This window comes from Gobius niger, assembly GCF_951799975.1.
Source record: "Gobius niger genome assembly, chromosome: 4".
Classification (NCBI taxonomy): domain Eukaryota; kingdom Metazoa; phylum Chordata; class Actinopteri; order Gobiiformes; family Gobiidae; genus Gobius; species Gobius niger.
The window spans coordinates 17185335-17211597 of NC_136855.1; the positions used below are offsets into that span (position 1 = coordinate 17185335).

At 39.6% G+C, this 26263-nt stretch overlaps 3 protein-coding genes and 1 long non-coding RNA gene across 7 annotated transcripts in view; 1 reads left to right on the forward strand and 3 right to left on the reverse strand.

Moving 5' to 3' along the window:
• The window catches only part of tpp2 (tripeptidyl peptidase 2), a 161841-nt gene that overhangs the window by 10497 nt on the left and 125081 nt on the right, over positions 1-26263 (forward strand). For 2 of the 3 annotated variants that reach the window (XM_079555323.1, XM_079555324.1), the window contains one exon: positions 395-2152. In XM_079555323.1, coding sequence (XP_079411449.1) covers positions 395-484 — 90 coding nt within the window. In that variant the 3' untranslated portion in view covers positions 485-2152. Of the gene's footprint in view, positions 1-394; positions 2153-26263 lie in introns of those variants that run through there. The other variant, XR_013792817.1, reaches the window with a different exon arrangement.
• On the reverse strand, positions 3817-25519 carry LOC306962413 (uncharacterized protein; the record flags this gene model as incomplete). Its single annotated transcript, XM_079555534.1, has 12 exons — positions 25365-25519; positions 24459-24628; positions 24269-24386; positions 23988-24085; positions 23447-23752; positions 19408-19524; positions 18328-18445; positions 17479-18264; positions 6465-6557; positions 4606-4763; positions 4399-4516; positions 3817-4202 (listed from the first exon to the last, which is right to left on the reverse strand). The coding sequence occupies exons 1-12, from the start codon at positions 25393-25395 to the stop codon at positions 3817-3819; spliced, it is 2499 nt and encodes an 832-aa protein (XP_079411660.1). The 5' UTR covers positions 25396-25519.
• LOC306962244 lies at positions 8164-9292 on the reverse strand. 2 transcript variants are annotated; one of them, XR_013792818.1, is made up of 3 exons: positions 9089-9292; positions 8783-8883; positions 8164-8212 (listed from the first exon to the last, which is right to left on the reverse strand). It is a non-coding gene; the product is annotated as an uncharacterized lncRNA (long non-coding RNA). The 2 variants fall into 2 exon arrangements; XR_013792819.1 differs by having other exon boundaries at positions 8164-8219.
• LOC306962243 (protein-lysine methyltransferase METTL21C-like) lies at positions 15288-16229 on the reverse strand. Its single transcript, XM_079555335.1, has 2 exons — positions 16018-16229; positions 15288-15758 (listed from the first exon to the last, which is right to left on the reverse strand). The coding sequence occupies exons 1-2, from the start codon at positions 16094-16096 to the stop codon at positions 15373-15375; spliced, it is 465 nt and encodes a 154-aa protein (XP_079411461.1). The 5' UTR covers positions 16097-16229; the 3' UTR covers positions 15288-15372.

Below are 26263 nucleotides of genomic sequence, written 5' to 3' on the forward strand. Positions count from 1 at the left end.
AGTTCGCCGTGGCAACAACAGATTTCCGTCATTTTTGAACAATTAGAGAAAAATGTCCATCACCTAGAAACTGCCAGGAATAAATAAGTAAAAGCAATGTCGGGATTGTGCATTCAACCACAAGCGAGACCAGGGCTATCAGCCAATCAGACGTTAGTTGGTGTTGTGAGAGGGGGTGCATTGAAGCGAAAGAGAGTGTACTTTTTTAAAGAGTTTTAGTAGTTTTCTTAATTAAACATTAACAGTACAACTAAAATTCTAAGTGGATTGTTTTTTTGTTTGTTTTTTGAGCATTGAGCTGAGGACAGGTTAAAACAAAAACACACATGCTTTGATCTGCTTTGAGTATATACTGTTGTCCTATGACGTGTATGTGTTTGTTTTCCTTTCCCAGCTAATGAAGAACCTCAAATGGGCCCACTGCGCCACCTACAGTGAGAACTGGCTGCCGGTCATGTATCCTGCAGACTACACCCCGTTTTAAGCACATCTTCATCAGCACACACTGCATCAGCAGCATAAGCATGGCCATATATCATTTTGAGATTGTGCCCCTCAGGGTTTTTTGTTTATCTTTTTAAACTTTCTTCAGACTTTTACCAAAATGGAGAATCACTCTGAATGTTCACGTATAACCACAGCACATGAGAAGTCGAGGGATCTTTATTTTTTTGGCAGTTTTTCAGAATGGGACTGCAGTGGGCTGTTCATAGTAGCACAGTGGGCATTGTGTCTTTGCCTTGGCTCGATTTTAGACGCCAGCAATGCTAATTTTTTTTTTCCTGTGATGGAAATACTGGCACTCATTTTGGTGCCATCATGAGCACATTCAAGTTTTCAGATCTACCTACTATTGTTATATCCTAAATGTAATTCTCTGTATATTATTATCAATGTCTATCAGTGCTATCGTACGATTCAAAGCATGGTGGTGTCTGAATTTTGGACTTTTTAAACAATCAGACTCACACCGCCGCATTAAAGGTTAGGCTAGAATGGACTTTTATTCATTTATTTTAAATTAGGCTCGTATGTGTATGTATGTTGCTGTGTATCCCATTTTAAGTTCAAAACCAGATTCAAAACACAACTGTATCGAGGTGCCTTCTACTCGTACCTTACCGCGTCCGTCGTGGGTGTAACGTTTTTGATTCGTGAGCTGCGGAAACGTGGCGTCACTCGCTCAAAACCCACTTCACTCAAGACTTTTTCCACAAACCTCACTATAACGTAAAGATGCAGATGCCTTCACTCAAACACATGTTACTGTAAATTACTCATTCAGTGTTTTATTTCTGCAGCTGCTGAAAAGTTGCATTGTACACAGTGTCATAAAGGTTGTACATACAGGTAACGTACAGATATTAAAATGCAATAGGTATACAGCTAAATATTATTGATGTATTTTGCATATATGCATGTCGTCTAGGATAAAGGCGTTTTATTTGGACACGTTTTAATTGGAAAGATTTGTAACCCCTATAATATTATACCTGTATGTTCACAAGAGTGTGTTTGTGAATGCTTGTGTGCTTGTCAGTTTATCTTATGTAAGTGGACATTTTGAATCAACAATAAGCCATTTAATTAGGTAGATCCTGTACGTGGTGTGAAAAGCTCTGTTGGCGCATAGTTTTGAGTGCTTTAAAAAAAACACGTTTTAATATTTTGCCCTTAATTCTGTCCAATACAATGAATACGGACCTGATTTTCACTGTGATTGCTGTTGTCATTCTTTCGTTTGTTTTCGTGCATTGAAAACCATGGCCAATTGATCATGAGACAGAATGAGCTTCGAAGTGTCATCGTATTTTATATTTAGCACTAGCATAATTTAATCAAGCGAGTGGTGCTTCTGGCTAATGCCCTGTTTGCATTTTTAAAATGGGAATTCACAACCAGAAATCAAGCTGACCCACACATCCACTGTAGTAGAGATTTGCATATTTTTGTTTAGTTGAGTTTCTCTTCTATATTCAGAAAATATACCCTTAAACACTAGATGGAGGGGTGGTCCGTACTGCCATAGCTCCCCCTACTGACCGACTTGTTTACAGTTTCACTAAACAGAATAGTCTTTATTTTGGAAAAACCATATGCATTGACAAAGCCTTGCCTTTTTGTTTAGATCTCCAATGCTTCTGCATCATTAACAAAATGTAACAGCAATTGTTGCATTTTGCCTGAATAGTATTTGATGAGACTATCACGTATCTCAAACACACAGATGCAAGGAAAGTAGAAACACTTGACTTCCTAATTAATTTTGTACGCTTAACAACTAAACCCTGATATATCACAAAAGTATCTGCTAAAGATTTTTACTTCAATCATGTGTAAAGTTGTCTAGCACAATAATAATCTTTGGCTCTTTGGCTCACCCACCATTGGCTCCATACAGTATAGGTAATCTTCTACAGTTCCCCAGTACTTAACAAATTTCCCTGGTCACATTTCTAATGAGCTCTATGGCTGTTAGGCTGAAGTGTACACCTGGGAATGTGGAGGCAGGAGCTCTAAGTGCAGTGCTTTCTTCTCTCTTGGGAGTTGATGGTCTTTTTTGAGATCGGTTGAACCCTCCTCATTCTCATCAGTTTACCCAGGGGTACAGACCTGCTGTGCTTCTGTTTTTAGCTTTGACTTATGTCTGCACTTTCCGTCTCTGGCTTCCCCATAGAAACACATGTAGTTTTAGCTTCATGGCCTTGTATGCAGTGTCAATCTCAGTATTATGCTTATGGCCTTTTACTTCCCCTGTGTGTTGTGAGGTTTGTTGTAGTAGTTGTAGTAGTGCCAACCACTACTTCAATGGCCTTAACTTTCACCATAAAAAACTATGCCGTCCATTTCCTGGCAACATAGTGTTTTTCTTTCACTTTGTTGGTGTTTGGAAAAATAGTTCAAAAAATGAAAATGCCAAGATATTACAATTTATGTTATTGTATAAAATTGTATGTTTGCTTTAGTATTTTCTACCCAGAACTTCTCCTCTGGGCGATGGAGTGACGACTCCAGCCACTTTCACATTTTGTGATCTCAGACAATGAAGCAACGTTTAAATAAATGACAAGAAACAAGAATGTGTCATTTTGTGTCGCTCCATAGAAACAGAATAATATTATGCAAACAGTTGGGCTATTGCCGGTCAAAGCATATTATTATATGGGGAAATAAATAAACCATGCACTTATGTAGAATGATTTTTATTTTATGCAAAAATATATACAAAAATAATTTTTGCCAACACAGCAAATCCCAACAAAGGCTGATCAAAAAATGACAAATGCAAAGCATTATTCAATAGCAGTGGCTTTAAACCAACACAAACATTAAAAACAATGCTTTTACGTTAAACATTTTTTGAATTGGAATATATTAATTACAGTGGATTTTGACTCATCAATGTTAAAAACGAAATAAATTCCGGCAACACTTTATAATAACTGCACATTATTTAGCCTCAATAAATGATGAGTTAGCACTTAATTGATCATGAACAATTCATTAGTTAACACTACTACTTCAACACTTAATAACTACTACATTTTAATGCCTAACTCATAATTAAACGTTTTTCATACTTGACTTATTCCTTAAAGTAGTTATTAAGTGTTAGTCACACTTAACTAATGCATTGTTCATGATTAATTCAGTGTTAACTCATTTATAAAGGCTAAATAATGTGTTACCTGAATTCCTTATTTCAAGCTTTTTTAACTTATTTAAGTTATTTTTTCATGTTTTCAGCTGCTCTTTAGCATCATTTCAGTTTCTAAAATCACAGTGCTACAAAATACAGGAGAATACAGCATTTCCTTACATTTTTAATTTCCCCATGAAGATCTTCATGTCTCCGTCTTCAGCCAACAGCGTTGTGTCAAACTCCTTCTTAAACTTCTCCATGAACTCAATGTCCGTCACTATGCGGAGTTTATTGGCCCAAATGATGGTGGTTCTGGGATGACAGAAGTGACTCATGGTGGCCAGGAGCTCGGCCAGGTAGTGGTGGTGATAAACCACGTCCGCCGCCAGCACAAAGTCAAAACGGTGCAGGCGTGAGGGGTAGATGCGCCCGACATCGAAGCTCCACGACAGGGGACAGATCTGTGGTATGTACCTGCTTCTCCCTTTGATGTTCCTCATCACATTGGCCCGCAGGTTTCCCAGGAAGTTTGGCAAATCTGTGGCTGTCACTTTAGCTCCTAAAAACATGCATTGGTCAGTCTGCTGTGTAAATGTTGGACAGACTTTGCAACAGTACAAATCAGTTATTTTATACCGAAAACAAAAAAAAACATTAACCAGTCGGCACAAGAACATACGTAACCTGTTGATGATCATAATAAAGTTTGTCCTATTGCTGTAAAATCTGTTTTTGCTTTAATTCTGGAGACTCACCCAGAAGGCTTGCCACAATGGCCACCAGTCCAGTACCGGATCCGAGCTCCAAAACCCGCTTATCCTCCAGATTCACCATGTCCCTGTTGTTTTCCAGGAAAGAGCAAAGTGCCAAAGCCTACAGGTAACACAATCATGAGATCAGCATTTCTACAAAGGTCTGTAATGTAAAGGGGAGAAAAAAAAGATTGAACCATATGCACCTACCCCTGGCCACATCACAGCCCCATATGGATCAGCAGACTCGTTAAAATTAATGCACTCATAGATATCAATGTCCGTCCCCACATAATGATAAGTGTCTTTTCCATAACTGCTCATGACACTGGCCGCCCAGGAAAAGGTTTTCACTGTTTGTTGTTCTCCTGTGTAGAGAAATTTTAAGCATTTGATTAATGAAGGCTCATGAACCCCTTAAAGAGGGGGTATTATGCTTTTTTCAATCACATAGCACAAGTCTACATCACACTACAATGATGAGGAAACCTTCTGTTGGTCTGTAAATGCAGTAAATTTAAATAACTGCCTAGTATAAAATTGCTCTCTCAAAATGGCTGTAGTGAATGTCTTGAAATAGGCCTCTGTCTCTTTAAGAACCTCTGACCCTTTCCGACACGCCCCCTCCACACGCTGTCTGTGCCATCAGTGGGGAGGGGGTTCTGCTGAGGAGCAGTGGTTGGTTACTTGGCTGGTGACGAAAGCTCGGAGGCGTCTCCAGGAGGTGGGGGCGTTCCTAGGAGGACTCAGGCAAACCTATCCCCAAAATGGCTGCCATCAGAGTTTTTACAGATTACTCAAAAATACGTGAATGTGCCAAGGCAACACTTCAGGCATGTTTTTAATGAGGGAATGACATAATAACATGATGTAAAGCTTGAAAAAGTAAATTTTGCATAATACCCCCCCTTTAAGAATTTAGCATCTGCTTACATTTTACTATGACATTTGAATGTGAATGTGACGCTGTAAATGAGAGGTGTGTCTGCATTATACAGGTGTGATGCTGTGTATATGTGTGCGCATGTGGGTCAGTGTCAGCAAGAGGGCATATTCTGATTGCATATTTCATCACATGCTTTTGTATATAAATGTTTTGTGCTTTTCCCAGTAATTTGATTACTGTATATTATTCATGTAATCAGGGACTGCAGATGGAAACTAGCTATTTAACTACAATCTTGTGCAGAACATATCATAATGTCTCTGTGCATTGTCCCTTCAATAAAGACTAAATTAAAAGAAAGCCAAAACACTGAAAATATATATTTTATATAATTGGAAATAAATTCAGGCGTCAAGGGGTTTTAAACCAAGTTACCTAAAAATAACCAGCATTTTGAATTACATTACATTTCCCAGTAAAGCAATTTATCATTTCATTGGCTTCACCATGTTTTGGCTTCTTTACACCTGACCACATCAGATGACCAGCTTGACTCTTAAGTATCCAACTATAAATTTAGACGGCATATCAGACCGGTACATGCTGAGTGTTTTAGTTCATGCCAGCTCTCCAAACCAGTGTTTTGTCCATGGTACTTTACACACGACATTAGAGACTCATTTTCCTCACAGGAAATCAAAAGAGGAATCAAAATGAATGCTTTTAAGTAGAATTTAGTTGCTGAGTTATAAAATTAGCTTCCTATGGGTTATATCCGAGCAGTGTCCATCTGTCATTGTGCGAATTTGGGGTCACAAATTTACCAAAACACATGTCTTGGGACCATCGGAGTAAAGTAATAAAGAAACAAGTTGTGCAACCCACACCTCCTAGACAGATTGAACATCAATGGTCCAATATCAGAACACCACCAGCATCAGAAAGCTTTACAGAATTGTACAAAAACAGCATGTTAGTGTTTTCTACGCAGTAACGTGTAGAAATTGTGCTTGTGTGTGTGACTGGGTTTGTGAATATGACTTCTAAACAGGGAGCTCTGTTTCTAAATGTGTCTCTATAACATGCCCAAGAAGATTAAGTCTTTTTGGGCCCCAAATATCTTGTTCTAGTTCCACATAGAAGTTCCTAATCTCATACAGTGGGCTATTAAGTAGTGACTGACCTGTTGTGTCGTCTTTGTTGTATGGACCTGGGCTGACTGCTGCTTGCTCGTTCACATCTCTACTTTCTTCCTCTTCCTCCTCCTCTTCCTCATCTCCATCTTTTTCATCATCAACAACAATAATCTCGTCTTTGCTGTCCCTGTTGTCTCTCGATGAATCCTCCTCTACTGTAAGAGATGACTGACCTGTTGTGTCTTCTTTGCTGTCAGGATCTGGGCCTTCGACTGCTTCTTCACCTTCATCCCCGCCCTCCTTCTCATTATCTTCAAAACCTTCATCGCGTTCGTCATCAACAAGCTCTTTGCTGCCACTTTCGTCTCTCAATCTAATATGCTTTTTTCTCCTAACGCCTGTGCCTTCAGCCCTTTCCTTTTTGTCTTCCATTTGAAGCTCACATTCTGTTTTCACTCTCAACATTTCTGCATTTACGCTTCCTTCTTCCACATATTGTTCTTCCTCCTCCTCCCTGTGCGTTGCCATGAATATCCTCGTATCCCCATCTTCAAATACCAATTTTGTGTTAAACATCGCCCTAAATCTTTCCTCAAACTCTATGTCAGTATCTGCTCTGACCTTGTTGGCCCACAGTATTGTGGTTCCCGGCTGACAGAAGTGCTTCATTGTGGCTAGAGGTTTGCTTATTAAGTCGTAGTAGACTATGTCAGCGGCCACTACATAGTCATAGTGGTACACTGATGTGGGGTAGGTGCGCTCCAGGTCAAAGCTCCAGGATAAAGCGGCAGCTTGAGGAGTGTGTCTGCATTTGCCTCTGGTGTTTTTGGACAGGTTTAGTCTTAAATTGTTGAGAACATCTGGAAAGTCCGTGGCTGTCACCCAAGCCCCTGTTGGTTATAAAAGTGATTTTACTACAGATGTTACTGTAGATCTTGCTATATTTGTTGTACCAAGGAGAGCTGCAACAATAGACACAAGTCCATTTCCCGATCCGATGTCCAGCACCGCCTTATCCACAAGATCCAACTCTTTACAGTGACTCTCCAGGTATTGACAAAGAGCTGTGATCTAAACAGAGAATATCAGTATTTAGTAATTCATATATTCATCCATCAACTGATGCTATGCTTACATAACTGTGTCGCTAAAATAAAATGAGATGGGCAGAATTGTGTCGGGGCAGATTTGGTTGACGAGATTAAAGGCCTCGTCAACAGTAATTAGTGTAAATATACAATGGAGATAAGTTGTCCTTCTCAACGTCCTGTATTACACATGGATGGTAGAACTGTGTTGTCTTTACCAGGAAGCCGACTTTACATCTTTGTATTTGACAAGTATGCACCAGTGGCCAATGGCCACACCGCCTTTGCTATGCCCAATCCTGTCAGACCTTGGAAGCTAAGCAGGGAAGGGCCGGGTCGGAACTTGGATGGAGACCGTTTGGTAACACGAAGGAAGCCTGGGTGAATGGAGTGAGTGAGTGAGTGAGTGGTTGGTGGTGGTCGGAGGTCTTGCTTCCGTGAGTCTACCCCAGGGCAACTGGGCAAACTTTGAGAAATTTGGTAATACAGGCTTGTAAAGCGCAATACAAGTGCAAGGTATTATTATTATTATATTTATCTTTATGTGTACTGTTTAAATGCAGCGCAGATGCCCCTGCAGCCTAAGAGGTCCTTGACCTTTAGAACATAACATATACCTACTGTGCTATTTCACCTAAACTATTGTCCATGTGTGATAGTGTAGTGGCACCTGATTTTTGGTGAGATATATCTGGCAACAAGTGAACCTTTTCTCTACAAAGTCAATGTGCGATACTTTGACATGTATTGTAGTGTTTTTGTGTTATTTTTAAGTTCCCCTTTCCTCATGAGTTAAGGTCAGTTAAACATGCTGTATTTGTGGTCAGTAAAGTCCATAAAAATCTATTCAAGTCAAGAGTTGTTATTGAAATGTTTTGAGGTGTTTAAAACATGTTGACTTGATATCGGTCAATTCATTCCTCTAAGTGTAACCAGAAGAGTTACTAGGATAAGGTGACAGCTTCTCACCGCTGGCCACGTGGAAGCTGCAAAGGAGTCCAGGGCTTCTTCTATTAAAATATCCTGTCCCACAAAATGATGCACCTCTTTATCCATTATGTAGAAGAACAACGGGTCCCAGGACCGCTGCACTCTCTGTGCAAATGACTCTTCTTTAACTGGAGCATCTATAAAATACAAAAGTATAACAATTCCTAAAGTCTCTGCTGTTGAATTACTTAACTTCAATGTCAGTGTCAACTTTATTTATATAGCACATTCACAAACAGCTACAACTGCCTTAACGTCATTGTTTATGGCAGGCAACTAAAACCTACCTTCCTCATCACCTTGACTTTCATCCTCTTCTTCCTCTTCATTGCTACTGTACTTGCAGCTCGAGTCTTCCACCAAATATGAAGTCATTGTCTCCATTTACCTTTGGACAGGCACATATTTTTCCATTATGTAACCATTATGTAACCATATAACCTAACCTGACTTATAACCTAAGTCAATAATTCAGTGCCTGAAAGTTACTCAAACCCTTTGATGCTCACATGTATTCCTATTTCTAAGTTGCACTTTTGATTATTTAAAACAAAGAGTTCTTTTCTATGTCTAAAATGATGTAGGCTATAAACTCTGACTTACCGTTTTGCCTCTTTGTGTTGTACAAGTCTGTGGAGATCTCCCCAGACACAGAGCATCTAGTGAACTCCGAACTCAAGGTTATACTGAACATCCACTGGTCACACCCCTCAACATCATCACAAGGGCCTGGGGGACTATTTTTACTGCCATGCGACATAAACACAACATGACAACAGAGGAGCATGATTCAAGCGGACGGGGTTGACGTACGCAACGTGCAGCAGGGCGCGCCAGTTGGACAGGAGCAACACCTGGCTCACTTTGCTATTTGGCTTTAATGCACTCGGCGCCGATCCCGCAGGGCTTTTGGCACCAGGCGAATTTACCCAGGTTACAAAAGTATTCAAAAACGTGTGTAGAGCCGTCTCCTTTCACTTCTGAATGCGGGTCAATCAAAAGGCACAGTGCAGGCGCCAGGCGCAAAAGGTTTAGTCTATTGTTTTGGTAGCATATTGTTCTTTCCACGTACCGTTCACTAAAGCTCTTTAACGAGAGCAGTGAGATCCAGTCAGATGTTTGGTAATCAGTCGATTGACCGGGCACCCTCTGGTAAAACATAAAAAACTGTGCTATAGTATAGGGTCAATTTAGGTAATTTGAGACATCAGGTAATTTGGGACAGTATAAGAAAATGGCCTATTATGCTGTTCTAAAAAAGTGCAAGCTTAAGTCAACAGCCTTGATTTCTTTCGGTGGGAGTCTATTATAAGGATAACTCAAGTTTTACCCTGTGACATGAAGTGTGGTGTGTGGCCAGCATCAAAGGGAAGTTTACCCCCAAAAAACATGGGGTCTGAGCATATCTGCTTCAGCCTGATTTTATCTTAAGGTTCTGGTATTAAACTGATTAAAACACTGCATATCTAAGCTATATACAATCATGCATTGTGCAATGGAGCAACACACTATATGCTAATTGTTTCAAAATTCTGTGAATATTTTTCCCAAATGACCAAGAGTCATGTTTGGTCATTTGGGACAGTATGCGTTTTTCACCTGGATATTCATTTAATTCTATAAATTCATAATCAAGAAGGTTATCAATCTGAACAGTAAGTATGCTGTGGAACTTGCAAAAAGTGGTTTGAATCAGCTGTGCAAGAAGGATGTTGCAGAGGTGATATCAACGCTTAAAAGCCATGCAAGGACTGCATTTAAGAGAGTCAAACAAACACAAAAACATTAGGGCAGTAGGGAACTTATGTTCACTATGTGCCCTACTGTCACAAGCAGATCATATTCTTCTTTATCACATCTTGGTCAGTGACTTTATTTTGAGATGGTTTTCACTTCAGTTCATATGTTTCTATTTTCATAATCTTGAGTAGTTTTCCTTTTACTGATCACTTTCTGAACTAGAATAAATGAGCACAATCAGTGTTTTTCAGGCTCACTGGTCTAATGCTTTTTCACCACCAGATGGCGCCTTCACAACGTAGCCTCCCAGTGTGACACATGAAAGTGTGTGACACACACTTTGAGGTTTCATCTGCCCATCACTAAAGCAGGGCTATACCTGTAATAAACTTTATTTTTTATAAAAGCTATGCAATTAAAGGCAGGGCAGAGAAGGGCTGAACAGAAAGCAGCAGCTTTCTAAATGTTTGTTTTAAACACCAGGCTTAATAAATGACAAATCGCTCTTTTAAATAGGCATAGTTGCTGTTAGTAGACCCAGCATCTACTAATAAACATTTGTGTTTTTGCTGCTCATGCCTTTGCCTTGAAGCAAACTTGCCAGCAGCCTGAATGAGTAAGCAAGTATAAATGGATATTGACCACCCAAGCATATTCAACTGTCATAAACAGATACATATTTTTCATATTGCATCATTTATTTCTTCTATTTCCTCTTTCTCGATTGCTTCCCCAGACGCAGAAAGAAACTCGATCAGTCTTGCTGTGCTGTGGGCCTGGCCCACGTATAAGCCCTAAAATTAAAGAAGAGGGGATCCTGTAACACTGACCTCAGATAAACCTTTGACTGGCCACATTTTAAAAGGGACTAAACATTTTCTTTATTATTTATTTATTTTGCTGGGACAGTGCATGTTAATGAACATACATGGGACTCATGCATGTAAACATGCCACGGCGGATTGTAGCCTTGGGGCATCAATGCTCAACTTCATCTGTGCGGCTTTCTGTGGAGTGAATGCAGCTCTCCATAAACACAATATTGTTTAAGTATTTATCCGACAACTGACTTACAGCCAGTTAGCTCCCCATAAAATACTGTTGAAAGTCATTCAAATAGCTTATAGCTTGTTATCGCTTGGTTATGGATATATCAGGGCTACACTGAAGTGGTGAAAAGACACTGTTATACTTTTGAGACAACAACAACAACAACAACAACAACAACAACAACAACAATGGACAATTTCATTTGCTTTTGACCAAATAAACTCAAAATGAAGTCTGCATTTCCAGTCAGACTTTGCAGTTTTTGGTTGTTTTTCTATATTTCTGACATTTCATCGTGTAGTAAAACGCAATCAGAAATCTGTCAGTGATTGAATTAATTAGCGCTGCACAATATGAGAAATTATTGCAATATTCAATAACCGTGTCAAATATTGCAATAATGTTCAGCAGTATGTTCTATTAAAAAAAGATGTGAGCATTTTGTTTTGTCAACGATGAAAGAAATGCTGTTTTAAAACCATCTGTAATGTGAGAAATGTATAATGAATAGAAATCTGTTTTTGTAGGAGCGTGCGAAGCGTCTTAAGGAGGTTGTCTCTGCAGCAGACCTGGTCATTACACGAATTGATCAGACTGCGTTGGCTGTTTATTTAACCATGAAGACAGACCCCCGGCCAGACGCAGCCTCCATCAAAAGGTACATTTACTTTTAACTTAGAAATGAAGTATTTTATTGTTCCTGTTCAGTAATTTAATATCTTACACCAGGGATCTCCAACCAGTAGTAGCTCCCCAAAGATTTTCTACATTTTCTACATTAGCTTAATGTGTCACTTTGAAAACATTTTCTTTTCTTTTGAACATGTCTGCAAACATTAAAGTTAATGTAGTTAAGTACTAATAACTCTCCAGGGAGACTTCTACTGAAGTCACATAGTTATACAAGTGTCTCTGTAGTAGAAGTATCTCTTTGCATGCAGCCAATAGCTTAGTATTCAGGCTGCCACACATGTAGCCAGTAATGTGGGTCCAGGTCTTCAACTTTTTATTTCCATCCTGTGTAAAGTCATCCAGCAAAATAGTCATTTTTGGCTCTTTACAGTGCCTCTCGTAAGTATTCATACACCTTGAACTTTTGCACATTTTGTCATGTTTACAACCCTAAACATAAAGATTTTATTTTGATTTTTTTACTGAACATTCACACACAAGTAACAAACAACTGTGAAGTGAAAGCAAAATGATACATGATTCTGTTATTTTTCAAAAAATAGAAAAGTGAAAAATGGGGCTTGCATAAGTATTCATACAGCATTTTCTGAGTGCATTAAATTGCCTTTATAACATTCCTAATGACTCCAGAATGTTCACACCTTGGCCTAACCATTAAATAGAGGCCACCTGTGTGTAATCTACTCTCAGTATAATTTCAGCTGTTCTTTTAGGCCCTCAGAGCTGTGGTGGCCTTCATGGACGAGTGGAAGAAGAAAGCCATTATTGAAAGGAGGCCATAAGAAATCCCGTTTGAAGTTTGCTAGAAGTCATATGGAGGACACAGCTCCATGTGGAAGAAGGAGCTTTGGTCAGATGAAAGAAAAATGGAACTTATTGTCAAATATGGGGGGGAGCATCATGCTGTGGGGCTGCTTTTCCTCAGCGGGGACTGGGGAGACTGTAAGAATAGTTGTGATGATGGATGGAGCCAAATACAGAGACATTTTGGAGGAAAACCTGCTGGAGTCACAAGAGAACTGAGGCTGGGGCGGAGATTCACCTCCAGCAGGACAATGACCCTAAACACAAAGCTAAATCTACAATGGAATGGTTCAATAAAAACATATTAATGTGTTAGAATGGCCCAGTCAAAGTCCTGACCTAAATCCTATTGAAAATCGTTGGAATAATCTGAAAACTGCTGTTCACAAACGCTCTCCTTCTAATTTGACAGAGCTTGAGTTGTTTTGTAAGGAGGAATGGGCTAAAATGTCAGTTTCTACATGTGCAAATCTTGTAGAGTCAAACCCCAAAAGACTTTCTGCTGTTATTGCAGCAAAAGGGGGTTCCACAAAGTATTCATTCATGCTGTATGAATACTTATGCAAGCCCCACTTTTCACTTTTCTATTTTTTGAAAAATAACAGAATCACGTCATTTTGCTTTCACTTCACAGTTGTCTGTTACTTGTGTGTGAATGTTCAGTAAAAAAATCAAAATAAAATCTTTATGTTTAGGGTTGTAAACATGACAAAATGTGCAAAAGTTCAAGGTGTATGAATACTTCGAGAGGCACTGTACACCCCACTATTTGCTCCATACTTAAGATAGGGAACTGTAATCCTGTACAGTTCCCCATCTTAAGAAATGACACTGGTCAAATTTCTAATGAGCTTTATGGCTGTTAGGCTGAAGTGTACACCTGGGAATGTGGAGGCAGGAGCTCTAAGTGCAGTGCTTTCTTCTCTCTCGGGAGTTGATGGTCTTTTTTGAGATCGGTTGGACCCTCCTCATTCTCATTAGTTTACCCAGGGGTACAGACCTGCTGTGCTTCTGTTTATAGCTTTGACTTATGTCTGCACTTTCCGTCTCTGGCTTCCCCATAGAAACACATGTAGTTTTAGGTTCATGGCCTTGTATGCAGTGTCAATCTCAGTATTATGCTTATGGCCTTTTACTTCCCCTGTGTGTTGTGAGCTTTGTTGTTGTAGTAGTTGTAGTAGTGCCAACCACTACTTCAATGGCCTTAACTTTCACCATGAAAAACTATGCCGTCCATTTTCTGGCAACATAGTTTGTGTTTTTCTTTCACTTTGTTGGTATTTGAAAAAATGGTTCAAAAAATAAAAATGCCAAGACATTACAATTTATGAAAAAGTAAGGTAAGACTTGCTTGTGGGACAACTTGTGTTGAGTAGAGTAGAGTGGAGAAAGCAGAAATGCAAGAAATGCAAGAAATGTCCGAGGCACTTGAGTCTAACAAAATAAAAGTCCTTTTTGATTTTCTGCGGAATAATTGGTTTTCATTCGATTTATTATTTGATCTTTTTCCGGATTTTCAGCAGCTTTCTGCACTCTCATGCTTTCTGCAATTTCTGCAAGTTATGCATCAAAACGTTCCGCATGTTTGTGAGATTATTGCTATAACTTTTCGGACTTCTGCAATTTAAATTTTCCGCAATCGGCCGAAATACCACACTTTTTCTCATTGATATATAATGCGGCTTCTGTAAATCCATGCTTTTCCGAATTTTTTCCACATTTGCTGCAATTTCTTCAATTTGAGCATGTTCAGCTTCCGCAACTTGTGGATTTCGAGAAAAAAATCGGCCTGCTGTTTTCCAGTTTTTTTCTGTGGGATTTTGACATTTTTGCATTAGTGTGTATGGGGAATCCAGCAAATGCATTTTAATAGGATTTCAGGCCCTCCAGGTCTTTCTATTTGTGCAGCTTCTGCAATTTCAGCATTTCAGCAATTTCAACAGTTTGACCAGTTTATGGTATTTAAAAAGTTTAGGCAATATAAACACTTTATGCAAATTAACCACTATATGGAATTTGACCAGTTTATGCATTTTAACCAGTTTATGCAACATAACAGTTTATGGCATTTAGGATTTATACAATTTAAACAGTTTATACAGTTTTTACAATTTCTCCAAATTGACCAATTATTTGACCAGTTAATGCAGTTTAGACAATTTATGCAACATGACAGTTTGTGCATTTCACCAGTTTATGCAAATTGGAGAATGCAAATTAACCAAGTAATGCTATAATGTTATATGGGGAAATAAATAAACCATGCACTTATATTGAATTATTTTTATTTGGTGCAAAAATAAATACAAAAAGCATTTTTGCCAACATAGCAAACCCCAACAAGGGCGGATCAAAAAATGACAAATGCACAGCATTGTTCAATAGCAGTGGCTTTAAACCAACACAAACATTAAAAACAATGCTTTTACGTTAAAAAGGTATGAATGTTAAAAACTAAATAAATTCCTTAATTAAAGCTTTTTTAACTTATTCAAGTTATTTTTTAATGTTTTCAGTAACCTCTGTCTTTAGCTTAATTCTAGTTTCTAAAATCACAGTGCCACAAAATACAGGAGAATACAGCATTTCCTTACATTTTAAATTTCCCCATGAAGATCTTCATGTCTCCGTCTTCAGCCAACAGCGTTGTGTCAAACTCCTTCTTAAACTTCTCCATGAACTCAATGTCCGTCACTATGCGGAGTTTATTGGCCCAAATGATGGTGGTTCTGGGATGACAGAAGTGACTCATGGTGGCCAGGAGCTCGGCCAGGTAGTAGTGGTGATAAACCACGTCCGCCGCCAGCACAAAGTCAAAACGGTGCAGGCGTGAGGGGTAGATGCGCCCGACATCGAAGCTCCACGACAGGGGACAGATCTGTGGTATGTGCCTGCTTCTCCCTTTGATGTTCCTCATCACATTGGCCCGCAGGTTTCCCAGGAAGTTTGGCAAATCTGTGGCTGTCACTTTAGCTCCTAAAAACATGCATTGATTTGATTAAAATCCTGCATTACCTGTCTCTGTATTCAGATGCTTTTTTATTTAAACCAGCTGGTCAGTCTGCTGTGTAAATGTTGGACAGACTTTGCAACAGCACAAATCAGTTACTTTATACCGAAAACAAAAAAAAACATTAACCAGTCGGCACAAGAACATACGTAACCTGTTAATGATCATAATAAAGTTTGCCCTATTGCTGTAAAATCTGTTTTTGCTTTAATTCTGGAGACTCACCCAGAAGGCTTGCTACAATGGCCACCAGTCCCGTACCGGATCCGAGCTCCAAAACCCGCTTATCCTCCAGATTTACCATGTCCCTGTTGTTTTCCAGGAAAGAGCAAAGTGCCAAAGCCTACAGGTAACACAATCATGAGATCAGCATTTCTACAAAAGTCTATACTTAGAAATAAAAAAGGACGTCTATGAACCATGCACCTACCCCTGGCCACATCACAGCCCCATATGGATCAGCAGACTCGTTAAAATCAATGCATTCATAGATATTAATATCCGTTCCCACATAATGATAAGTGTCTTTTCCAAAACTGCTGATAACGTTGCCCCCCCAGGAAAAGGTTTTCACTGTTTGCTGTTCTCCTGTGTAGAGAAATTTGAAGCATTTGATTAATGAAGGCTCATTAAACCAAGGCACCTAAAAATAACCAGCAGATTGAATTAAATCACATTTTCCACAGCTTTATAAATCTTTCATGACACTTGGAAACTGAATAGATTGCGTCAGATTGGTCTGAGTAAAGCAAATTATTATTTCATTAGCTTCTTTACACCTGACCACATCAGATGACCAGCTTGACTCTTAAGTATCTAACTATAAATTTAGACGGCGTATCAGACTGGTGCATGTCAAGTGTTTTACTTCATGTCAGCTCTCTTAGTTCATTGGTTTGTCTATGGTATTTTGCTCACAATGTTAGGGATTGCCACTCATTTTCCTTACTGGAAATCAAAAGAGGACCATAAATTTACCAAAACACATGTCTGTGGATCGGAGTAAAAAAGTAACACTGGGTTTGTGAATATAACTTCTAAACAGGGAGCTCTGCCTCTAAATGTGTCCCTATAACATGCCTAAGAAGATTACAGCCTCATTCATACTCCATAAGACGCAATAACTTTGTTCTTATACCAAGAGCTGCAAGAACAAGTCACTTTTGCCTTGTAACCATGGAAACGTTTTGTAACGGATGACAGTTCAATGGTTACAAGGACTTCATTTTGTTCTCACAGCTCAGGGTGGTCTTGTGGAGTATGAATGAGCCTTAAGTCTTTTTGGACCCCAAATATCTTGTTCTAGTTCCACATTTAATAGTAGTTCCTAATCTCATAAAGGAGGCTTTAAAGGGACTATAAGGAGTTTAAAAATGTTAAAATTAAATATTTTCCTCCACCTACATGTTCCAGCCATGTCCTAATGTGTAGAATGAGCTCAGACCTGTTCGCCACAACTGCCTCTAAAATCCTGCACTGTCACTCAAAAATGTGTCACTTCGGCCCGAATTGCCGTCATGCACGAGCTTAATATAGAAGGTGCAGTTACATATATGGCCAGAGGTGGCAGTAGTGAGTATAAAATGGCGAACTTGCTTCCAGCCCCTTTAAGTAGTGACTGACCTGTTGTGGCGTCTTTGTTGTATGGACCTGGGCTGACTGCTGCTTGCTCGTTCACATCTCTACTTTCTTCCTCTTCCTCCTCCTCTTCCTCCTCTCCATCTTTTTCATCATCAACAACAATAATCTCGTCTTTGCTGTTCCTGTTGTCTCTCAATGAAGCCTCCTCTACTGTAAGAGATGACTGACCTGTTGTGTCTTCTTTGCTGTCAGGATCTGGGCCATCGACGGCTTCTTCTTTCATATCTTCATCCCCGCCCTCCTTCTCATTATTTTCAAAACCTTCATTGTGTTCGTCATCAACAAGCTCTTTGCTGTCACTTTCGTTTCTCAATCTAATATGCTTTTTTCTCCTAACGCCTGTGCCTTCAGCCCTTTCCTTTTTGTCTTCCATTTGAAGCTCACATTCTGGTTTGACTCTCAACATTTCTGCATTTACACTTCCTTCTTCCACATATTGTTCTTCCTCCTCCTCCCTGTGCGATGCCATGAATATCCTCGTATCCCCATCTTCAAATACCAATTTTGTGTTAAACATCGCCCTAAATCTTTCCTCAAACTCTATGTCAGTATCTGCTCGGACCTTGTTGGCCCACAGTATTGTGGTTCCCGGCTGACAGAAGTGCTTCATTGTGGCTAGAGGTTTGCTTATTAAGTCGTAGTAGACTATGTCAGCGGCCACTACATAGTCATAGTGGTACACTGATGTGGGGTAGGTGCGCTCCAGGTCAAAGCTCCAGGATAAAGCGGCAGCTTGAGGAGTGTGTCTGCATTTGCCTCTGGTGTTTTTGGACAGGTTTAGTCTTAAATTGTTGAGAACATCTGGAAAGTCCGTGGCTGTCACCCAAGCCCCTGTTGGTTATAAAAGTGATTTTACTACAGATGTTACTGTAGACTTTGCTATATTTGTTGTACCAAGGAGAGCTGCAACAATAGACACAAGTCCAGTTCCCGATCCGATGTCCAGCACCGCCTTATCCACAAGATCCAACTCTTTACAGTGACTCTCCAGGTATTGACAAAGAGCTGTGACCTAAACAGAGAATATCAGTATTTAGTAATTCATATATTCATCCATCAACTGATGCTATGCTTACATAACTGTGTCGCTAAAATAAAATGAGATGGGCAGAATTGTGTCGGGGCAGATTTGGTTGACGAGATTAAAGGCCTCGTCAACACTAATTAGTGCAAATATACAATGGAGATAAGTTGTCCTTCTTAACGTCCTGTATTACACATGGATGGTAGAACTGTGTTGTCTTTACCAGGAAGCCGACTTTACATTTTTGTATTTGACAAGTATGCAGCATACTTACCTTTATGTGTACTGCGTAAATGCAGCGCAGATGGCACTGTAGCTTAACACATCCTCGACCTTATGAACATAACATGCACCTACTGTGGTAGTTCAGCTTAACTATTGTCCCTGTGTGATAGTGTAGTGGCACCTGATTTTTGGTGAGATATATCTGGCAAGTGAACCTATTCTCTGCAAAGTCAATGTGTGATAACCTGAAATTTAAAGTCTTTTTTTGAAGTTCACCTTGCCTCATGAGGTCAGTTAAGGTAAACATATTTGTGGTCAGTAAAGTCCATACAAATCTATTCTAATCAAGAGTTGTTATTGAAATTTGAGGTGCTTAAAATATGTTGACTTGATGCCGGTCATTTCATTCCTCTAAGTACAATCAGGAGATTTACTAGGATAAGGCGATGGCCGAAGGACACATGATTGAAATTCTGAAGACATTCACTCCTACATGTACTTGGCTAAGACACTATGTGCAGATCTGCCACTATTTTATTTGGCATAGGACATAACATCAATGCAGTGGGTTCAGGGACTTTAATATCCCTCTCTGTTATGTTGGAGACTGACACTGAAAATAATAACATTATGTGGTTTTCTTCTTTTATTTTTAAAGGGTCTGAAAACATTCTGAATCCACTGTATATCTGTTGTTATTTAGTTGTATTGTTTACTGTTCTCACCGCTGGCCACGTGGAAGCTGCAAAGGAGTCCAGGGCTTCATCTATAAAAATGTCCTCTCCCACATAATGATGCACCTCTTTGTCCATTCTGTAGAAGAACGACGACCGCTGCACTAACTGTGCACATGTACCTTCTTTAAGTGGAGCATCTACCAAATACAAAAGTATAACAGTTCCTAAAGTCTCTGCTTTTAAATTACTTAACGTCATTGTTTACTGCAGACAACTGAAACCTACCTTCCTCATCAGCTTGTTTTTCACCCTCTTCTTCCTTTTCATTGCTACTGCACTTGCAACTCGAGTCTTCCACCAAAGATGAAGTCATTGTCTCCATTAAAATCCTGTTTACCTTTGGGCAGGCACATACGTTTTTAAGTTATACCATATTATTGTAGAATATATAATAGCATACAATATTCTAATTACTTAAACTCTTTGATGTTGACAGTAGATTTAGCATGTACGGTAGCCTACCTACTTCTAAGTTGCACTTTTCCTTATTTAAAACATATTGTACTTTTCTCTGTCTAAAAAGTTGTCCTGAGTATAAACTCTGACTTACCTTTTTGCCTCTTCGTGCTGTACAGGTCTGTGGAGAGCTCTTCAAACACAGTGCAGTGAGTGAACCCCGAATGCAAGGTTATACTGAGCATCCACTGAGCACACCCCTCAACATCACCACAAGGGCATGGGGGTCTATTTTTACTCTCATGCGACATAAACACAAGCCTGACTTCAGCGCACACAGTGCACGTACAGACAGACACAGGCGCATTGCAAGACTGAGCAGTGATACTTACAGCATGGGACTGTCAAACCTGTGCCAAAATGTATCATATAGAGCAGGATGCAAGTATTTATATACATTTGACGTTATATACACGTGAGCTTTTGAATTGTCATTTTGGATTATGCTCCTGCCATCAGGGAAGACGAAGGAATAATCTGGTCAGTATATTCAGGTTGTCAGCGGACATAATTTTGTCATACAAAACCAGGTGAAAACTTGCAGATCAGTGGCATCGCTCAAATGGCGATACCAGGCAGGGCAGAGAAGGGCTGAACATAAGAAAGGACTAGAATTAATGGCGTAATATATGATAGATCTATCTATCTTTTAAATAGGCATAGTTGTTGTTAGTGTACAACATTATGTAACCCCAGTTGAGGCTCATAATTTGCCCTTGCCTTGAAGCAAACTTGCCAGCTGCCTGTGTGTTAATGAATAAACAATAGGTAAATGGCTACTGACCACCTAGGCATATATTTAACTGTCATAAACAGATGAAATGTATATTTTTCAGATTACATAATTCATTTCTTCTATTTCTTCTTTCTTGATTGCTTCTGCAGAAAGAAACTAGATCAGTCTGGCTGTGGTAGGGCCCACGTATGAGCCCTAAAATTAAAGAAGAGGGGATCCTGTAACACTAACCTCAGATAAACCTTTGGCTGGCCACATTTTAAAAGGAACTAAACATGAAGTAGCTCTTTAGAGGCTTAGGCATTAACCCTCAACTTCATCTTTCTGTGCAGTGAACGCAGCTCTCCATAAACACAATATTGTATCTGACAACTGACTACAGCCTGTTAGCTCCCCATAAGATACTGTTGGAAGTTATTCAAATGGCTTATAGTTTGTAATCGCTTGGTTATGGATGTATCTGGGCCACATAGAATTGGTGAAAAGACAATTTTACATGACATTTCTGATTTTTTGTCTGTGTAATGATGTTTTGCAATCAAGTACCTCTGACACATCATCACTGAGGACATGTCATGAATGATGACATTTTCAGACAATGCAGAGTGCTGTATGCCCAGGCTAATACTCTGGCTGTTGTACAGAGAGAGTAAAGCAGACTTTATTTAAAACATACGGTATTGTACTGCCGGTGCCCTGTAATGATGCTTTATATGTTCTTTTAAAGAAGCCGAGATGGTCAAGTGCCACAGAAATGTCAATGCCAGAGTGAACACTTCACAGGCTGAACTTTGATGTACAGGTTTATGTGTAGACTGAACATGTCTGAAAGTGTCCCTCACAAATATAAGTGCGACACGTCAGTCTGACTTGGGGAGACATTGGCATGTCTTTTTAAAATGCCATCTTAATTGTTTGTCTAGACCTTTTATTTTGCTGCCTGCCCGCCAAAAAAGAAAAAAAAAGTTCACCTGCTGTTGGACCGCCTTTAGCGTTGATTACATTCGCTGGGGCATTGTTTAAATAAGCTTCTGCAATGTCAAAAGATCCAGCATTGCAAACATTTTTCCACCAAGATCATGATGATGGGAGAGTGTGACCACTGTGCAAAGCCTTCTCCAGGACATGCCATGGATTCTTAATGGGGTTTTTATGCACAAACTTTGTTTTTTCACTGTCATATTATTTGCTTTAGCCAAGATAAACTCAAAATGAAGTCTGTATTTCCAGTCAGACTTTGCAGTTTTCAGTCGCTCACATCGTAGATACAGCTCCCAACAAGCCGCATCTGGTTTGTTGAGTGATACACCATGAGTGGCGTTTATAGTTTGGATAACCCCTCGTGCCCTGTGTAATCCACCAGCTCCTCTGCAGTCAAAACAGATCCCTCTCATTGGGCAAAATGACAAGTAATGACTGGGCGGTTGAAAATAGCAGAGATTTTTGGCTCATAAAGTTTGATATCAAGTTTAGTAGGTTAACTGCATGACAACATCCCCGGAGGAGAAGCAAGGATACTATTGCTCAGGCTACTACAACAAGAAGGCTATTTTTATTTTAAGTTTGTCAAAATGGAATCTCAAGCTGCAACTTTAGGGCATGACGTACAAAATAAACGTATTTTTAAATGTTTTCATAGATAACATATTGTGTGAAATTAAAACTTATTGTAGAGAACATAAGTATGGTGTAGATTGAGGTTTCAATGACTGGGCTTATCGTGCCTTATGTATATTGGAAATACACAAAAAGAATCATGTATGACAAATCTTTATAGTCAATGAAATGAATACAAAACAAAAATGAGTATTTAAGCATTTAAGACATATGACTTGTATCAGCTTTTACAGCAGAGGTCTTGACATCACAGTCGTGACTTGATCAGTCTGTTCTGTTCCAGGTCAGAAACCGGGCTCAGAGTTGGAGGAAGCCGAGCTGAAGGTTCTTTTTGTTTATCGGTCGTAGGGAACAAATGGGAAATGAAAGGGAGTCCCATGATGAACGTTTTGGAGATGAAGATGATGATCAGATCAAAACAGTTGAATTTACTTGTTGCTGTTTTGGCCAAGACAGTGCCTATTTTTCACATTCGGAGTAATTAGGTTATCTACCTGAATGTTTTAGACTCCCCATCATTCGCTGTAAGAGAAAAATATATATTGTTTGAAACAATGTACAGAGTAGGGATGTTGAATTTATTGTTTGGCTTAAAGCAGTGGTTCCCAACTTTCTGGCCGGGCCCCCGAGTCCAAAACAAAATGCATTAAAAGGCGCATTGAGTTGCCTTGTGTATGAAATAAACATGCCGAATTGGTAATGGTATTGTGGTGTGCTTGTTAAGTATTAATAAGGTATTAACAAGCATTAATAATATGCTTGTAAAGTATTAACACACTGCTTATTATACCTTTATTTGTTAACATACTAATAGGCCACGAATAATATGCTTATTCATAGCCTACCCTTAACCTAACCCTAGCCTTAACCCTTACCCTCACCCTAAAATGATTACTAATGCTTATTAATACTTAATGAGCACACCTTAATCCAAAGCGATACCCTTTTTATTTATTTCCAAATGAGGAACAGCTTAGAGTAAGACCAATAAATGAATACAGTACATGTAGTTGGATGGTGAGAGGAAAGGGCACCAAGAATGTTATCTATTGAGGTAAGACATATCGACCATTAAAAAAGAAAGACGTAAACATTTTTAAATCAAAAAATAATATAAACTAGAAAGATTTTTGTGTCGAATGCTCTACAGACAAGCTTTGAATGTGTCAATAATTTGTCAAAATGTAAACAACAGCTCCCAGTATGCTCTCATTAAACTCCATTAGTCCGTGTGTCCCTCCTCCACGCGCGGTACAGTTTTATGCTCAGAGCCGGGAGGTCGTAGAGCTCCTCCAGGTGGAAACGCTCCTGAAATCGATCCACAAATCCGTTCTCTGGGTCGAGTCGAAACCGCATGGCCCACAGTATCACCGTGTTTTCTTGGCACAGATGGTCAAAAGTGTCCAGTAGCTCATCTAAAAACGGGTGGCCGTAAACCACGTCAGCTGCCAGAATGTAGTCAAAATAGTGTACGTCATGGGGGAAGCGCTCCTTCACTTGAGGGCCCCACGATAACTCGGTGACCTGCAGAGGTATACTGTTAGACATGGGAACAGCCAGCCTTCATTATTGTGATAGGTGTCAGTGTTAGTGTTTGTAAGCAGTACTGATTATTAGTGGTATTAGCAGTATAGGTAGTAGTAGTGCTTGTTCGCTGGTATCCCCCAAAATAGAGGTAAAGTGATTCTAGCACTTGTGTCAATCATCCCATCCTCTATCACTCATGAGCATACCAATAGTAATAGTAATAAGTGCTTACCAGTGGGATGTACTTGCATCGATTCTTCGTGTTACACATAACATTGTATTGGAGGTTTCCCAGCAAATCGGGGAGGTCAGTGGAGGTCACCTTAGCCCCTAGAAAGCAAAAAAAAGGGCTACAGTGGAGCGCTCAATGGACAATGACAGTTTACTCACGTTTTACTCTTTACTTTAGAATCATACCTAACACATGTATGTTGTTTGAGGAAATGTAAAAAGCCATTTGAATCCTTTTTGGATTTTCACATGAAATGATCAAGCATTATCATGTTGCAGTACCTAAAAGACTGGCTACAATGGTGACAAGCCCAGTCCCAGCTCCCAGTTCAATGACGTTTTTGTCGACCAAGTTGTAGGCGTCTCGATTCTCCTCCAGAAAGTGGCATATAACCATAGCCTGTTGATGGGAAAACAAAACATACTGTAGCGAGCTGCACGATACTGAAAGAATGGAAGGGTTCCGACATACAGAGGGCCATAGGACAGCTCCGTAGAAGTCAGTGGACTCTTTGATGCGGATCTGTAGGTCTGAAAACATGTATCCCTCCCAGGCCTCAGAGCAGATGACAGGCAGGTTGAAGCGATGAGCATTTATGGCTTTGATAAGGTCTTCACTGTTGGCTGCAGCTGTGGAAGCCTCTGGGAGACAGAACGTATAGAATAGGACACCAACTTTAATATATTTGTTTCCAAGTTAACAATTTTCCTGAAGTGGGACAACGTAATAATTTGACACTTTGGCAATGTGGTTTCTTGGTCCCAGCTACAGATGGGAACTAGTTAAAGTATGTCAAAATAAAAAATAAAATTAGTTGTGGCTTCTTAGTTATAGTCAATGTCCTTGATGTAACAGAGTAGCAGCAATGCAGCCTTGGGATAAAGGAGCCTCAAAGCTCCTTTATCCATATCACTATTGTATTTGTCATCCTAGCTTCATAACAGATCCCATACTCTATAACTGCAGCAAGTTTAGGCCAATAATGCCTCTTTGATCCTGGCGTTTTTGTATGATCCCATGCCATAGTATGTTGCTCCATTTATGTCAGTGATGTATTTGACACACAAAAGCCGCACTTACTTAATAGGAATAGGATAGCCCATGGATTTAAGATTAGGGTTTTGTGAGGTCAGGGGGAGGGGGCACAATGGAGCCATGCCCCAATGCAGCAATATTAAAATACATCTGGAAAAAGCTCAAGGTAAAACTAATCTTATGGGGTTTAGTGCTATTTTTGTACCTTAGAGATTTAGTTTTGTAAGCACCAGTGGGAAAGCTCACCGTTTCCAGCTATATATAGCATGGAAAGTAGTTTACAAATGTTTTATCTTACCCAGCAATGCTTCAAATATTCATTGTGTGCATATAATTTCTTACCTTTGGTTGTCTTGGCCTGATGTGTCTCCATGTCAGAAATTAAATCCGTCTCCACCCGGGAATGCAAAGAGTCCCAAAAAGGTTCAGCCTGGTTTTGAGTCCCAGATGAATTTTCCTTGGGATCTGGGCCGGTCCCTTGATCCAAATCTTTAGTGGAAATGTCCTTTTAAGGGTTTAAATGCCACACAATGGAGAGTTTCCAAACTTCAAGTCCGGCCACCACACAAGCCTTGCTCCTCCGTGTGTGGTAGACTGACGGTTCATGTGCCTCTAGCAGTGAGTGAAGGCAGCAGCTGGCTCCATACAGTGCCAGCAGGAGCTAAAGAGGGAAGCACATGAGGAAACCCGGGGCTTAAGACTGACCTTTAAAAAAGTAAAATGCAAGTTTAAAAGTAACTTTGCATTTGTGTATTTTGGGTCAATTTGATTACATTTGTACAAAAGCATTAGTATGATCCAGTAGTTGTGGTGGAGCTTTTCACCAAATATTTACAATGACTTTACTGGCAGCACAGTGGCTGAGGGGTAAGTGTCTCATAAGTGTTGAGGTTCGTTCCATCAACCTAACACATGCCAGAATAGCTGGGTGCAACTCTTGACAATGATGTAAGGATGATCTGTGGTTCACCTTTTTCCCCAACAACATTCAAGGATGTGTCATATACAGGGGACAGTAAAGTGTACCTTCACCTCTACTAGTACGGGAGTAGTATTTGGGTACATTGCAACTGCAATACTGTCTCAATTATATTACATGTGAAGACTTCTGCACCTGTCGCTGCTCGATGAGAAATAATAAATCTGGGCCACAGTTCAAGTCAATGAAAAACATTTATAACAAAAATCACTGTCTTTTACACATCTTCAGAAAATATTATTCACTTGCAAAATACAACATT